Here is a 13,571-nt window from a genome sequence, read left to right on the forward strand (position 1 = left end):
GGGCGGCAGCCCTGTTTAGAATATTAACTTCACCACTCAAACCATGTAGGCCAGGTCTTAGACGTCATGTAAATGTCAGGGAACTGGTGTCGGATGCACAAAATGCAACGTAGAATGACCACGCTGTTGCGAACAATTCTAAGAGCAGGGACTGACTTACGAATAGAGAAGCCGGGCAGGCATTTCATCTTTTGCAAAGAGATCGGCATCTGCAACCATGAATGCTGCATTGATAGAGTGCAGGGCAGGGTGTCAATGGTAATGATCGGTCGTCAAAGAGAAGAAACTTGCATCTGCCGATGTCCTTGGTCTCCCACACGACGTATCAGTCTAAAATGAGAAAGCACAGCAGGAGAGTGTTCTTTATCACTGTTGAGAGCAAGCATCAAGCCCTTAGCTCTAAGAGTAGATACCAGAACGGAGACGTTGAGTTGCAACGCGAGTGATGTTTTGCAACATGGATTGGAGACAAAACAAGATGTAGCCTTTCCTGTCAAGAATGTGGTAGCAGGCCGTAAACTGCGGCTAGACACCTTAAGCCCTCGAAATCCACCGCCTTCTTCTGGCTTAATCTTCAACATGACGAACAGGAAGCGGGCGTCGCCGTGCTACTTTACCCAACCCAACATTATCTCGGTCCAGTTCGCCAATGCAACATCTGCGTCCTCTAATTCTTCACAGCCGACATCGGCACGTGTTTTGGGCCTCAAGGCATCGTCACGCCAGAGTGTTGGTCGTCCACGGGTGAGATCCGCCTGCAGGGTGCAGGTGAGTGGCGAGGGGGAAGAAGTATCCATTATCATTCCTGTACCCCGTGGAGCTGAATAGTACTCCCGTGCCAGCAGCGTCGGCGGATTTGGTGGGCGGAAAGGAAAAACCCACGCGATGACAATGAGAGACCTGGGGTTGTAGGTTGAAGATATTGTGTGTTTGTAGGCAGACGGCTAATCCATCTCCGGCCACGAATTAGACAGCGCGCAACCTCTATCTAAGCGAATGCTGTATCAAGCCCAGAAGGCTAAGAAGCCGGTTTTCGCTCTTGATCGGGTGCCCTTTATCACTCCCAAGTTTCCAACAGACATAAACCAGTCCGAGGAGGTCAACCACCCAACGGAAGCCCTCAACGCCGCGCAGGTTTCCCGCGGCGAGGTCCATGACCCCCCGAGGGCCGCGGCGGTACACCGTACAGTGTGCACGCCATGTCATGTTGGCCAGTCTCACCAACACCCCTGACTCGCATGTTCGTGTCCCCCCCTCCCTATTCAGCCATCTCTCAGGCTCTCGTCCAAGATAACGTTCCTTCGCCTTCTCATAAGAGACGTGTATATCATGTCAGGTGGTTCAATGTAGCCAACCGTGCTGTCGGCTGTCCCGGCTGTTTTGACTGAGATAACACGGCACAGCCAAGATGTCGACAGCAATAGATCAGAGACCAAGCTGGCAATGGGCCCTGGGGTTGCCCTTGGCCGCGGCAGGTCTCTTGGGTTATCTCTGGGCAGGCCCAAATAACGCATTCACCACGAGCCAGCACGCGGGCTCAAGGTACAGCCCGGCGGCTTCAGTCACGATAAACCAGGGCACCGTCCTCGGCAGACTGGTCACCGACGGCACGTTCCCCGAACCAGTTGAGGGCTTCATGGGGATCCCTTACGCCCTCCCTCCAGTAGGGCAACTCAGGTTCCGTCACGCCGTGCCTGTGCCGTCGGGCAACGACACACTACGAGCGTTTGAGCTTGGCCCCAGGTATTATTGGTGCAAATATTTCTTCCCCCGTGTTTGTCAACCTTTTCAGAGCTGACCTCCCGTCACACAGATGCCCGGGAAAGCAGCTCGTCCCGTTCACGAACGACGAATGGCTCGGCCCGGACTGGCAGAGCGAGGATTGCCTGACCATCAACGTGTACCGCCCCAGGGGCCACACGGCAGATGAAGGCGGCCGGAAGCTGCCGGTCGCGGTGATGATCCCGGGCGGCGCCTTCAACCGCGGCGCGGCGCGCATGCACAACACGCCGTCGATGCTGGCGTGGTCGGAGGAGCCGTGGGTCGGCGTGTCGATGCAGTACCGGGTCGGCGTCGCCGGCGGGTTGAACACGGCGCTGACCGAAAAGGAGGGCCTGCTGAACCTCGGGCTCAAGGACATGTACGTCGCACTGGAATGGGTCCAGGAGAATATTGCTGCCTTTGGCGGCGACCCGGACCATGTGACCATCATGGGGTTGTCTGCCGCGGCACACGGGGTATGTCCGAATCCACGCGCCGGCGGCGAGTTGATGACGACTCGCTTACAAGTTTTTGTTAGATTGGGCACCTCATCATGGACGTCAACCAGAAGAAGAAGCTCTTCCACAAGGCCATCATGGACTCCGGGGGCCATACTGCCCGCGTCGTGCACCCGCCCGACTCCAAACTCAACGAGGCGCATTTCCAAGAGTTCCTCGAGCTGACTGGGTGTGGCAACCGCCCCGAGCACGAGATTTTGCCCTGCCTCCGGGCCCTTCCCTCCTCGACCATTATCGAATCCGGCCAGACGGTGTACGAGAGATCGAACCCCTCCGTCCGCTGGGCGTGGCAGCCCGTCCTCGACGGGGACATCATCTCCAGACGCCCCATCGACGCGTGGAAGTCGAACAGGTGGAACAAGGTCCCCATCCTCACCGGCTCGGCCCACAACGAGGGCGCCATGTACGTTCCCAGGACGGCTTCCACGCCCGGCGACTTTACGGATTTCTTCCGCACCCTGCTGCCGCAGCTGTCCGAGGCGGACCTCGCGGAGCTGAACGCCCTCTATCCCGATCCCTCCACGGACCCCGGCTCCGAGTACGTCGAGACGCGGCCCCTCGACGTGGGCTCGCAGTACAAGCGAGCAGAGGCCGCGTACGGCCACTACGCGTACACCTGTCCGGTGCGCCAGACCGCCGTCTGGGGCAGCAGGCACGCCGGCGACCCTCCGGTCTACCTGTACCACTGGGCCCTGAACAAGACGGCCCTCTACGGCGCCAACCACGGCGACCAGATGCGCTACCAGACGTACAACGCCGAGGTGAGGTCCATCTCACCGAAGCAGGACGAGATCGCCGCCGCCATGCACGCCTATGCCACCTCGTTCATCGTCCACGGCGACCCGAACAGGTTCAAGGCCAGGTCCGACGGCGGCCTGCCCGAGTGGCTGCCGTTCGGCGGGGGCAGGCAGGGCGAGGAGGCCGGCAAGACGATGGTCCTGGGCGAGGGCAACAATGAACGCGCCGGCGGTTCCGGCCTGGGGACGACAGCTCGGTTTACGGCCTACAACTGGGCGGAGAGGGAGTGCGACTTTTGGTGGAAGCTAACGGAGAAGTTTGAGGATTAGACTCTGTTCAGGGAACAACACGTTTCCATTGCTCGCAATACGTGACATTGTGTGTTCTTTTCAACTGTACGGTTTTCACTCGACAAACCGCCCAACAGAACTCCTCGTCATGAACAAATCTAAGCATCACACAACACCGCCCCCGAGGACGATGCTTATTTACAAACATGAACAGTCATTATTCATAACAAGGAAAATACATATACATCATACATGGCCACATGGAACCCCCCCCCCCGTGTCCCTCCCCGCCTTCCATCAGAACATGTCCCAGAGGTTGGGGAAGAGCTCGTCGATGATGGGGACCTCGGACGACATCATCAGCTGCTGGAACTCGGGGACCGTCGCGGACGGGCTCTCCGCCGCAAGCAGCCTCTCGACGACCTCGGCGTACTGCGCCAGGCAGAGGTCGCCCAGGTCCCAGCCGGCGTCCCGCTGGTGCGCCTGCAGGGCGTCGACGAGGTCCTTGGCCAGCTTGAGGGACGCGCTCTGCGCCAGCCCGCCCGCCGTGTTCTCCGTCTCGAGGGCGCAGCGCAGCAGGAACGTCGTCGCCGACGTGAAGGCGAAGGCGCTGACCGGCAGCCAGAAGTCGCCAAGGTGGTCCTCCTCGAGCTCCTGCACGAGGAGCACGATCTCCTCGGCCGCCCGGCGGACCTGGATGTAGCGGTTCGTTAGTGCGTCCCCCGGGACCGCCGCTGCCGCTTGTGCTGCCGCTGTCGCCCCGGTGGTGGAGTTGTCGTCCTGCTTCTCGATGTCGAGCTCGATTCGCCTGCGCAGAAGCTTGGTCGAGAGGTACGCCAGCCGCAGGTTCGCGGCCCCGGGGGCGCGCAGGTCGTTGCCGCGCGTGACGATCCGCCTGACGTCGTCGCCCAGGGAGTCCTCCCACTGCCCGAGGCTGAGCTCCAGGTCGAGCGACGTCCGGCCGCTGGTCTGCTGGTCGCGCTCCTGGTTCAGGTCGTAGACGTGGTCGAGGAACTTGTCGAGGACGCCCGTCAGCGTGACGAGGGCCATGAACACCGACGCGGCTTGCCTCTGGGCGTCCGTGGCATCTTGCGTGGTGAGGTACTCCAGCGAGGGGTCCGGCACGTCGTACTGGTATCGCTTTATCTGTGGCGGGGTGCCGTATGCCAGACTCAACCTGAGTTGTGTTTGTTGTTAGTCGACATCTCCTTGGGGGGGGAAATAGATGTGAGGTTTTTGCCCTCACCATTTGTCGTGAACCACAAGCGCCCACCATATCTTCATGCGCAGGCACTTCTCGGGAACAGAGATGTTCCAGTCTGTGGGGTCCCGGTTCAAGCCCAGTGACTGGGCGAGCGATACGGCGGCCCCCAGCTGGATCTCGTTCATGATCATCGACGTCGTCGGCCTGCCGCCGACGTTGAGGATGATGGCGATGATGGTGGATATCCCGGGCGAGATGTGGAGTTCTGAAAACAGCGTCTCGGTCGCCTGGTTCCATATGAACCGAGAGTCGGGGCAGTACTCCGAGGGTAGATCTGGGCTGTTCTTCCAGAAGATCATGGAGTGCGCATACAAAACAGACAGCAGTGCCGGTGATATCCTGTCTCTTGCGGTGGTGAACTGGTGCTTGAATGATACCTCGTCGAGAAGGGGAAAGCAAATGTTGACTTTCTGGAAATATCTATGGATGTTTGGTCAGCTGGAGGTTCTTGACCTAATCTGAATCTAGGCCATGCCATAGAGCCCTGGGCTTAAGGAGAGGTTTCAACAGGACGTTGTTCCTGGATGCCATGAACTTATGCGTGAGTCGTGACATGTAAGAGCTGAGCGTCACCCAACACAACTGAAAAAAAAAAAGAAAAAAGAAAAAAGAAAACCAATTAAAGCGCGGCACTAAAACTCACAAGTCTATCAACGTTGACGTCCACGGCTCCAACATCTTCTCCACAATCTGGTACTTCTGCAACGGCGCCGTCTGTCTCGGCGACAGGCCGTAGGGCCGCTTTCGAACCGCCGTGAAGATGACGGGCTTCCGGACGCCGCCCGACACCGTGGACCGGGACACCTGGTTCGGCTGGGCCCCCGGCCTGGGCTTGACCACGCGGATCATGCGGTCGTGGATGGCGGGCTCCGAGCTGAGGTAGTCCGCCAGCACCTGCGTGTCGTTGGTGACCGCGGGCCCGATGATGTGCGAGTTGTCCTCGTCCTCGGGGCTGTCGAGCGCCAGCATCAGGTGCGTGTTGTGCGGGTCGAGCATGGCCTGGGGACCCGAGCCCGGGGCCGAGCCGCCGGACGACGCGGTGCCCGTCGGCGAAGACGTGGAGTGCCGGATGGCGGCGGCGGCGGCGGCGCCGGTAGCGCTCTGGGATGCATAGACCTTGGCCGCCGACGCAAGAGGTTCCCGCCGACATGGTGTGTTGGACTGCGGGGGGCGCCGGTGGTGATGGTGGTGGTTGGTGGTGCGGTATGGTTTCTGGACTTTGCCGGGGTTGAGCGGCGGCGGCGCCGGTACGCGGCCGGCGCTCCGGGGAGACGGCGGGAACTCGCAATCAGTGCCGTAAACGTGGCACATCTGACAGGTTGACGACGTGATCCCCTCCTGCTGCTGGCATCGGGACTTGCGCCTACGGCATTGCAGGCAGGCCGGGCGGAGATGGGACCTGTACGGCCGGGGAGTGGGCTGGTCTGCTGTTACCGGCGACATGGCTTGGTTTCTATCGTGTCTTTGGCGTTCAGCTTTCCCGTTTGATGTTGGCCTCGTTTCGTTTCGCTTCGCTTGACGGGGTCCGTTCCTCGGCTTTCTGATGACTCGGGCAAGTCTGAGTTGGGAGTTGAGCGTCTTTGATATTTCCCCGCGGAAAGGTCCACAACTCTACTGTCATGGCTAAATCCCGACAAAAGGGACGCTAACGCAACGATAGATAACCTGTTAGTCAACGCGCGCAAGCTGATAAGGCGGAGGTTCACCGAAACGACTCCACCGGATGGATGGTTACAACCGTCCAATTCAACCGCTTCGGGGCCCAGTTCTGGTCTCCGTAGTCGGTGTCTTTCCCGCCAACTGAACGCAATGCGGGACACAGTGCCCACGGCAACTCCACTTGTTTCTTCATGGGCAATCAGGAACCCTCGCGCGTGGCTCCATCTCAACGCGGGGAAGCTCCCTTTAAACCCCTGGGACCCTTATCATCTGATGGATCCTTCTGCCAGGCTATGACGTTGCTTTGGGTGGAGGGAATCATCCGATATGTTATCTGTGTCGGAGGCTTGCCGCCGTCCCAATGCACGAAAAGTCGCTATCACTTGGAAACCATCTAATCGGGTTGAGTCTTGGGGGAGGGAGGGAGGGAGGGAGGTGAGAAGGACTATTGGGCAAGGGATGAGATGCCAGGACCAAGGCCGGATATCTTTTTACCTTTTGCAATGGCAATGAATAAAAGGCCTTGTCGATCTAGACGTTTATGGGCCGGGAGAAGTCCGGACAGCTCGTCTCATTCTGGTTCTCACCAGCACAGCTTGAAGTCTTAAAAAAAAGACTCGGAACAAACCACAACTCCATTGATTAGACTCGTCGTGCCCACTTCGTGGACCGTCCATCGCGTGCTCATATACATAAACACTCATATACATATTCATATACATAGTATTAGCAACGTCTCCGCCTCGTCCACTTCCCCAGACCCCACAATGGCCGTCGAGACGTCGATAAACGCAGAGCAACCCAAGCCCAAGGACCTGGAAATTGCGGAGAAGCGGCCTTCCGTTCCCGGCAGCATCGACGGGGACCTCAAGGCCGGCCAGGTCGAGCTTCTTGACGAAGCTGAGATCTTCTTGCAACAGAATGGCATCTCTCATGCTCAGATGCGCGAGCTCTTCGAAGATGAAGATGCGAAGAAGAAGTTGGTTCGCAAGGTATTATCCTCCTTCACCCCCCCCCCCCCCCCTTTCCCCCATCTAAGAGACTCTTTACCCAGTGTTCCATCCCCAACACCGAAAGACTATAACAACAACAATCTGACAAAGCACCCAGATCGACCTCACGCTGCTGCCCCTCCTCATGGGAACATACCTGCTGCAGTACATCGACAAGCAGGCCCTGAGCTACGGCGCCGTCTTCGACCTCTTCGAGACGACCAACACGACGCAGAGCCAGTACTCGTGGCTCGCGAGCATCTTCTACTTCGCCTACCTCGTCGCCGAGTGGCCCGCCAGCTACCTGGCCCAGCACTTCCCCACCGGCACCGTCGTCAGCGTCTTCGTCGTCTCGTGGGGCACCGTCCTGACCTGCACCGCCGCCTCCCACAGCTTCGCCGGCCTGGCCGTCTGCCGCTTCCTGCTCGGCGCCTTCGAGGCCGTCATCACGCCGTGCTTCATGATGATCGTCAGCATGTGGTACACCCGCGCCGAGGCGCCCATGCGCGCCGGGTCCTTCTACTGCTTCAACGGCTTCGGCTCCATGGTCGGCGGCATCCTGTTCTACGGCGTCGGCCAGGCCGACGGCTGGGACGTCTGGCGCATCATCTTCGTCATGTGCGGCGGCCTCACCATCGCGTGGGGCATCTTCCTCTTCTTCTACCTGCCCAACAACATCATGACGGCAAAGCGGTACACCGTCGAGGAGAAGGCGTTGCTCATCGCGCGCAGCCAGAGCAACAACACCGGCGTCTTCAGCCGCAAGATCAAGCCGGCCCAGATCAAGGAGGCCTTCAGGGACCCCCAGGTCTGGCTCCTCTTCTTCTACACCCTGCTTAACGAGATTGTTAACGGGGGCATCGCCAACTTTGGCAAGCTTATCGTTAAGGGTTTCGCCAAAGACGCCCTCTTGACGACCGCGTACGGCATCCCCTACGGCGCCTGGGTCGCCTTCTTCATCTTTACGGGGCCCCTCTGCGCCTACAAGTTCAAGAACTTCCGCACCATCGTCATGATGACCTGGGTTCTGCCGACGCTCGTTGCCGTGTCGCTGTTCCTGAAGCTGGACAGGGCAAACAAGAACGGCTTGCTGATGGCTTACTACATCGTGGGTGGTCTTCCTTCCTATCAAAACTTACAGAGAGCGTACGGTTCATAGTACTGACACCAGCCCAATAGAGTCCTCGTTCGTCGGCGCGCTCGTCGTCGCGCTACAGATGCCGGCCGCCAACGTCGCGGGCTACACCAAGCGCGTGACCTCGACCGCCTTCGTCTTCCTCGCCTACTGCGTCGGCAACATCATCGGGCCGCAGGCGTTCCTCGCGTCGGAAGCGCCCATTTACGGGACTGGGTGCAAGGTCATCATGGGCTGCACCGCCGGCCAGGTCGTCTTGGCGATCTCCATCCGGATTCTCCTGAAGCGGAGGAACAAGCGGAGGGACGCAGAGGCCGAGGCTTCTGGGCAAGATGAGGATGACGAGGTGTTGATGGACTTGACGGACTTTGAGAACAGGAAGTTCCGGTACTCCTACTGAGCAAAGATTGTGATGAGGTAGTCGGTCGTGTTTGTCTGTGATAATTATGAGTATGAGTGATAACCATGTGGCGGTCCTCATCTGGGAGATGAGAGTACCACTGGTTGGGTATGTTCGTCATACATTGGATCGGGCTAATAGTTAGAAGTTTGTCGAATCTTTTTCCCTGATAATACTCACTTGATCCTGCCAACAGTTTGTAGGTCGTAGACAGACCCGAGAGCGCTCAACGTTAAGTAATGAAGCCTCTGTTTACACATTGGGGGGATGGGGGGGGAAGCGTGTCTTGGAGGAATTCCTCAAGGGGTCTATAACGATCTAAAGTATACAACACATAAGCAGACGAGCCCAACGGTACTTCAAGTCTATATAACCAACGCTCAAAAACACAAAAGCCAGGCCCCCCGACATTCTCGAGACCTACAGCTTCGCAACGCCGAACCCGTTCTGCCTGGCCCGGCCAAGCAGCCCCCTCGAGATGTCCTTCAGGCTCGCCACGCCCATCAGGGCCATGGCCCGCGCCAGCTCCCTCTCGAGGATGTTCAGCACGCCCTCGACACCCTTCTGGCCGTCCCAGGCGAGCCCCCACAGGGCCGTCCGCCCGATGAGGCACAGGTCGGCGCCGAGGGCGAGGGCCTTGAAGACGTCGGTGCCGCGGGTGATGCCGCCGTCGACGATGACGGGGATCCTGCCCCTCACGACGTCGGCGATCTCGGGCAGGGCCTCGATGGTCGAGGGCACGCCGTCGAGCTGGCGGCCGCCGTGGTTCGAGACGACGATGGCGTCGACGCCGGCCTCGACGGACCGCTGGGCGTCCTCGGCCGTCAGGATGCCCTTGAGGACGATCTTCATCTTGGTCTGCGACCGCAGCCAGGGGATGACCTCGTGCCACTCGAGGCTGGCGTCGACCAGGTGGTCGCGGTTCTCCTCCTGGATCCTCCGGTGCTCGGCGGCCGTCTTGGCCCGCAGGAGCATGCCGGCGGTCGAGATGGCGCCGGACCTGCGCGACTCGACGTTGGCCATGGCGACGCCCGGCGGCAGCTCGAGCGGCGTCCGCCGCTCCTGCAGGCGGTTGCCCAGGATCACGGTGTCAACGGTCAGCACGAGCGCCTCGTAGCCGGCGTCCTCGGCGCGGCGGATCAGCTTCGCCGTGAGGTCCCGGTTGCCGAGGAAGTAGAGCTGGAACCACGGCCGCGGGCGGTCGGGCCCGCGTTCGGGAATCGCCCGCGCGACGTCCTCGAGGGACGTGGTCGCGTTGGTCGAGAGAGTAAGGTTCGTGCCGAGGTTGGCGGCGGCGCGGGCGACGTCGAGCTCGCCCTCGCCGCCGACGAGCTTCTGGTACGCGCTCGGGGCGACGGCGATGGGGATGTCGTACCGTTTGCCGAAGATGGTGGTGCTGGTGTCGATGTTGCTCACGTTGCGCAGCATCTGAGGTCGGAGAAGGATGCTGTTTAGTCTTGTTAGCCTTTCCCCCCCGGTGTCGAGGGGCCGAGGCCGCCTTGGATAGGGAAAATTTCCATCTCTTACTCGTTGTAAGCGGCGTGGTTGCGCTCGAGCGTGTACTCATCGTCGGCGCCGGTCTGGTAGTAGTCCCACACCGGCTTGGAGAGCTTCTCCTTTGCGATCTTGTGCACGTCGGCAACGTTGACCGGCTCCGGGCGGCGGGCATCTTTAACGACAGTCATGATGTATCGATACACGTTGTTGATAGGGTTGTTCTCTGTCGAGTCTTCAGAGTACCGTTGGACCTGTGGGAAACCATTACGAGCGGTCGGCCAGTTGGAGAGAATTGGAGAAAATTGGAGGCTCTCCCCTTATTTACTTATTTACTCGACCGAAGCAAGCGGTCCGATCTCGGGGGGGTTCCGACGGATCGCGTCACCCGGTGCATGCTCGGTATCCCTCCCCCCCGGTCTTGTCGACCGCCGCGAATTGCCCAAAATCGCAGGGCGCGGGCTCTATCAGGACGAACATCTCACTGAGGCCGTTTGTGCTGGAGCTTTGTGGAACGTCATAGTCTTCAACGCTGGCGAATCAACCCCGACTTTTGTCATGGAGCTTTCCGGGGTGGAGGGGAGGAGGGCATACAATAGTGAATAAATATGGAGATGGCTGTTGTCGGGGATTTTTTCCTCATTGAGACGATGAAGGCGGGATATGTATGACTAACGGCGACCCTCACCCTCTTCCCTCCCCTCCCCTCCCCCCCAACACATTTATTTTCCTTGTTGTCTCCCTCTCTCACTCAGCTGGGCATTTCGAGCATCTCCTCTTGCGTCCAATACTTCTGCATGTATCTAGCCCCCAGCATCTCGACCTCTTGGTCCAAGTGCAACATGAGCACGTCTCCCCACGGATCCATCTTGCTCTTGAGGACTTGCCGGTCCAACCGGTCCTTGCGCGTACGACAGCCCTCGAGGTACTGCTGAAAGTCCTCGAGCCCGTCGTGGATCTGGCGGTGCTGCTCCAACAGCACGTCGTCCCCCTGGAACCGGGGCATCCTGCGAGCCAGGAGGGGAAACAGAGAGCGTTCTTCCACAGTGTGATGGTTCGCGAGGCGATACGAGAGGAAGAGACCCTCTCTGACAATCTGGTCGTCAGTCATTTTTGGCGAGTCATCGTCGGGCGCCGAGCATGCGCTGTACAGGCGCTTCCAGGTTCGTCGGAAGTAGGCGTGCTATGGCACGTTCCGGTTTGTGTTAGCAGCGGCCTCTCGCCCCAGCCTGCATCGTGAGAACTGACAAACTTGTCCATCATCACCGCAAGACGGTTGTAGATGTCGAATTCCGAGGGCGTCAGCGACACCATGTCATCCTTTTCCCCGCCACGGTCCATGTTTCCTTTGAAAACTTGTCAAAGTTGACCCGATGCCAGGTCCTACTCTCTCCCTCTCTCTCTCTCTGCCAGGTTCTGCACGTTGTTGTTCAGCTGCCCGCGCGCCTTACGGGGAGTTAGCGCTCCACGTGGCTAATGGGAAGGGGATTCGATGCCACTTACTACGCTTGACCTTTATAGGCCGCCCCCAACCAACTAACGGCTGTCACTTACTGCAATCCAATCCAATCCAACCCCACGGCGGAGAAATCAATCATGTTGCTTGGTGTCATGTCATCAACATGTCAGTGGAGACCATTTGTCAGCCGTTGCCCAGCTTAGAAATCCCCGTAGTCTTTTCCCCTCCCCCGGCAACCCATCCCTCTATTACTTATTATGTCTTGATTGCAACATTCCGTGACTGTATTCCAACATTGATTAAGCTTCCTCATCGTTTCTAGCAGAAACATCCCGGGCAAAAACTATATAGACTTCTTCTTTACAAGATACCCTTACAAGGATACATCCTCTTTTCCTTGCAACCAAAACATCACCACATCGGTAATCCCCTGTCACCTCCACACACACAATGGCTGCAGCAGCGCGTCCCACTGGCCTCATTGCCAAGAAGGGCATTGAGCTTCTCACATTCGGTAAGCAACCCCCCCCCCCCCCCCCTCCTCTTCAGGAAACGGCACCACGCGTCGTCTCGTTGCTGAACCCATTTTCAGGAACCCCCAATGGCTACAAGGCCAGCATCATCCTGGAGGAGCTGAAGGAGGCGTACGGCCTCCCGTTCGTGGTCCAGAGCGTCAACATCATGCAGAACATCCAGAAGGAGCCCTGGTTCACCGCCCTCAACCCCAACGGCCGCATCCCCGTCATCGTCGACCACGACAACGAGCAGCTCGCCGTCTTCGAGGGAAGCGCCATCCTGAGCTACCTCACCCGCCGCTACGACACCGAGCACCGCTTCTCCTTCCCCGCCTCGGACAACGACTACACGAGGGCCGAGACCTGGATCGGCTGGCAGCACGGCGGCCTGGGCCCCATGTGAGTTGAACCCTCCCTCCCCTTCATTTCTTCTAATACGTCTTAAAAATAAACCCCCCGATATCAATGCTGATGAAAATGATTACCCCCGCCGACAGGCAAGGTCAAGCCAACCACTTTGTTAGGTTCGCCAAGGAGAGGATCCCCTACCCGACGCAGCGCTACGTGGGCGAGACCGAGAGGCTGTTCGGCGTCCTCAACACCCACCTCGACGGGCGCGATTTCGTCGTCGGGCCCGGCCGTGGTCGCTACAGCATCGCCGACATCTCGATGATCGGCTGGGTCCAAGGAGCCCCCATGGCCGGCATCGACATCAACCAGTTCCCGTCCGTCAAGGCGTGGCTGGAAAGGTGCCTGGAGAGGCCCGCCGTCCAGCGGGGCATCCAAATCCCGGACGCCCCCTTCATGTCTGTCGCCAGCATGGAGAAGAGGCTGCAGGAAGACGAGGGCCTTGCCGAGAAGGAGGCCGAGGTCAAGAAGCAGATTGACGACGCCAAGAAGGCCTATGGCTATGTTTACTCGTCGCCGTAAACGAGCGGGCTTGTAATGATCGTTCCGTTCCCACCAAAAAACCCGTAGGAGCCCGGGCGGGTTCTATAATAATATAAGCCACTGAAGATGACTGTCCTCTTGTTCCTTATCTAGCGTCTACGGTCAACAATTTGTTCTTATTAGGGGTACAGCGTCAGGTATTGGAGTATTCCGGACGTCAATCTTTTTTGAGGTCTCTCATATCTTCGGACTCATCCCTTCTTTCTCACCCCCCCCCCCCCCATGTCTCATGAACGAACAAATCAACCTCCTCTCTTCGTCTACGAACGTGTCTTCTTCCATCCTTTTCCGTCAATGACCTGGATAATCTCGTTCCGCAAAGGCTTAATGAGCTCGGGATGCTGCCTAACGTCGTACAACGCTTGCGTGACGAGGTCTGTCGTGGTGTGCACAGT

At 58.8% G+C, this 13,571-nt stretch overlaps 6 protein-coding genes across 6 annotated transcripts; 3 read left to right on the forward strand and 3 right to left on the reverse strand.

The window, feature by feature from the left end:
* Positions 1-1,408: 1,408 nt before the first annotated feature.
* On the forward strand, positions 1,409-3,346 carry CH63R_12544 (Carboxylesterase; the record flags this gene model as incomplete). The annotated part of the gene is made up of 3 exons (XM_018307518.1): positions 1,409-1,743; positions 1,814-2,237; positions 2,300-3,346. 3 exons carry the CDS (start codon positions 1,409-1,411, stop codon positions 3,344-3,346), a joined length of 1,806 nt encoding a protein of 601 aa, XP_018151935.1.
* A 258-nt stretch (positions 3,347-3,604) lies between these two features.
* CH63R_12545 (Fungal specific transcription factor domain-containing protein) lies at positions 3,605-6,014 on the reverse strand (the record flags this gene model as incomplete). Its single annotated transcript, XM_018307519.1, has 3 exons — positions 3,605-4,484; positions 4,554-4,991; positions 5,215-6,014. 3 exons carry the CDS (start codon positions 6,012-6,014, stop codon positions 3,605-3,607), a joined length of 2,118 nt encoding a protein of 705 aa, XP_018151936.1.
* Positions 6,015-6,997: 983 nt separating this feature from the next.
* CH63R_12546 (Allantoate permease) lies at positions 6,998-8,757 on the forward strand (the record flags this gene model as incomplete). Its single annotated transcript, XM_018307520.1, has 3 exons — positions 6,998-7,222; positions 7,341-8,337; positions 8,402-8,757. 3 exons carry the CDS (start codon positions 6,998-7,000, stop codon positions 8,755-8,757), a joined length of 1,578 nt encoding a protein of 525 aa, XP_018151937.1.
* A 420-nt stretch (positions 8,758-9,177) lies between these two features.
* CH63R_12547 (FMN-dependent dehydrogenase) lies at positions 9,178-10,442 on the reverse strand (the record flags this gene model as incomplete). The annotated part of the gene is made up of 2 exons (XM_018307521.1): positions 9,178-10,204; positions 10,285-10,442. The coding sequence occupies 2 exons, from the start codon at positions 10,440-10,442 to the stop codon at positions 9,178-9,180; spliced, it is 1,185 nt and encodes a 394-aa protein (XP_018151938.1).
* Positions 10,443-11,002: 560 nt separating this feature from the next.
* Positions 11,003-11,592, reverse strand: CH63R_12548 (Protein bfr2; the record flags this gene model as incomplete). The annotated part of the gene is made up of 2 exons (XM_018307522.1): positions 11,003-11,434; positions 11,500-11,592. The coding sequence occupies 2 exons, from the start codon at positions 11,590-11,592 to the stop codon at positions 11,003-11,005; spliced, it is 525 nt and encodes a 174-aa protein (XP_018151939.1).
* A 568-nt stretch (positions 11,593-12,160) lies between these two features.
* Positions 12,161-13,155, forward strand: CH63R_12549 (putative Glutathione s-transferase; the record flags this gene model as incomplete). Its single annotated transcript, XM_018307523.1, has 3 exons — positions 12,161-12,224; positions 12,303-12,624; positions 12,723-13,155. The coding sequence occupies 3 exons, from the start codon at positions 12,161-12,163 to the stop codon at positions 13,153-13,155; spliced, it is 819 nt and encodes a 272-aa protein (XP_018151940.1).
* Between the last annotated feature and the right edge of the window lie 416 nt (positions 13,156-13,571).

Source organism: Colletotrichum higginsianum, chromosome 9 (assembly GCF_001672515.1).
Source record: "Colletotrichum higginsianum IMI 349063 chromosome 9, whole genome shotgun sequence".
Lineage (NCBI taxonomy): Eukaryota > Fungi > Ascomycota > Sordariomycetes > Glomerellales > Glomerellaceae > Colletotrichum > Colletotrichum higginsianum.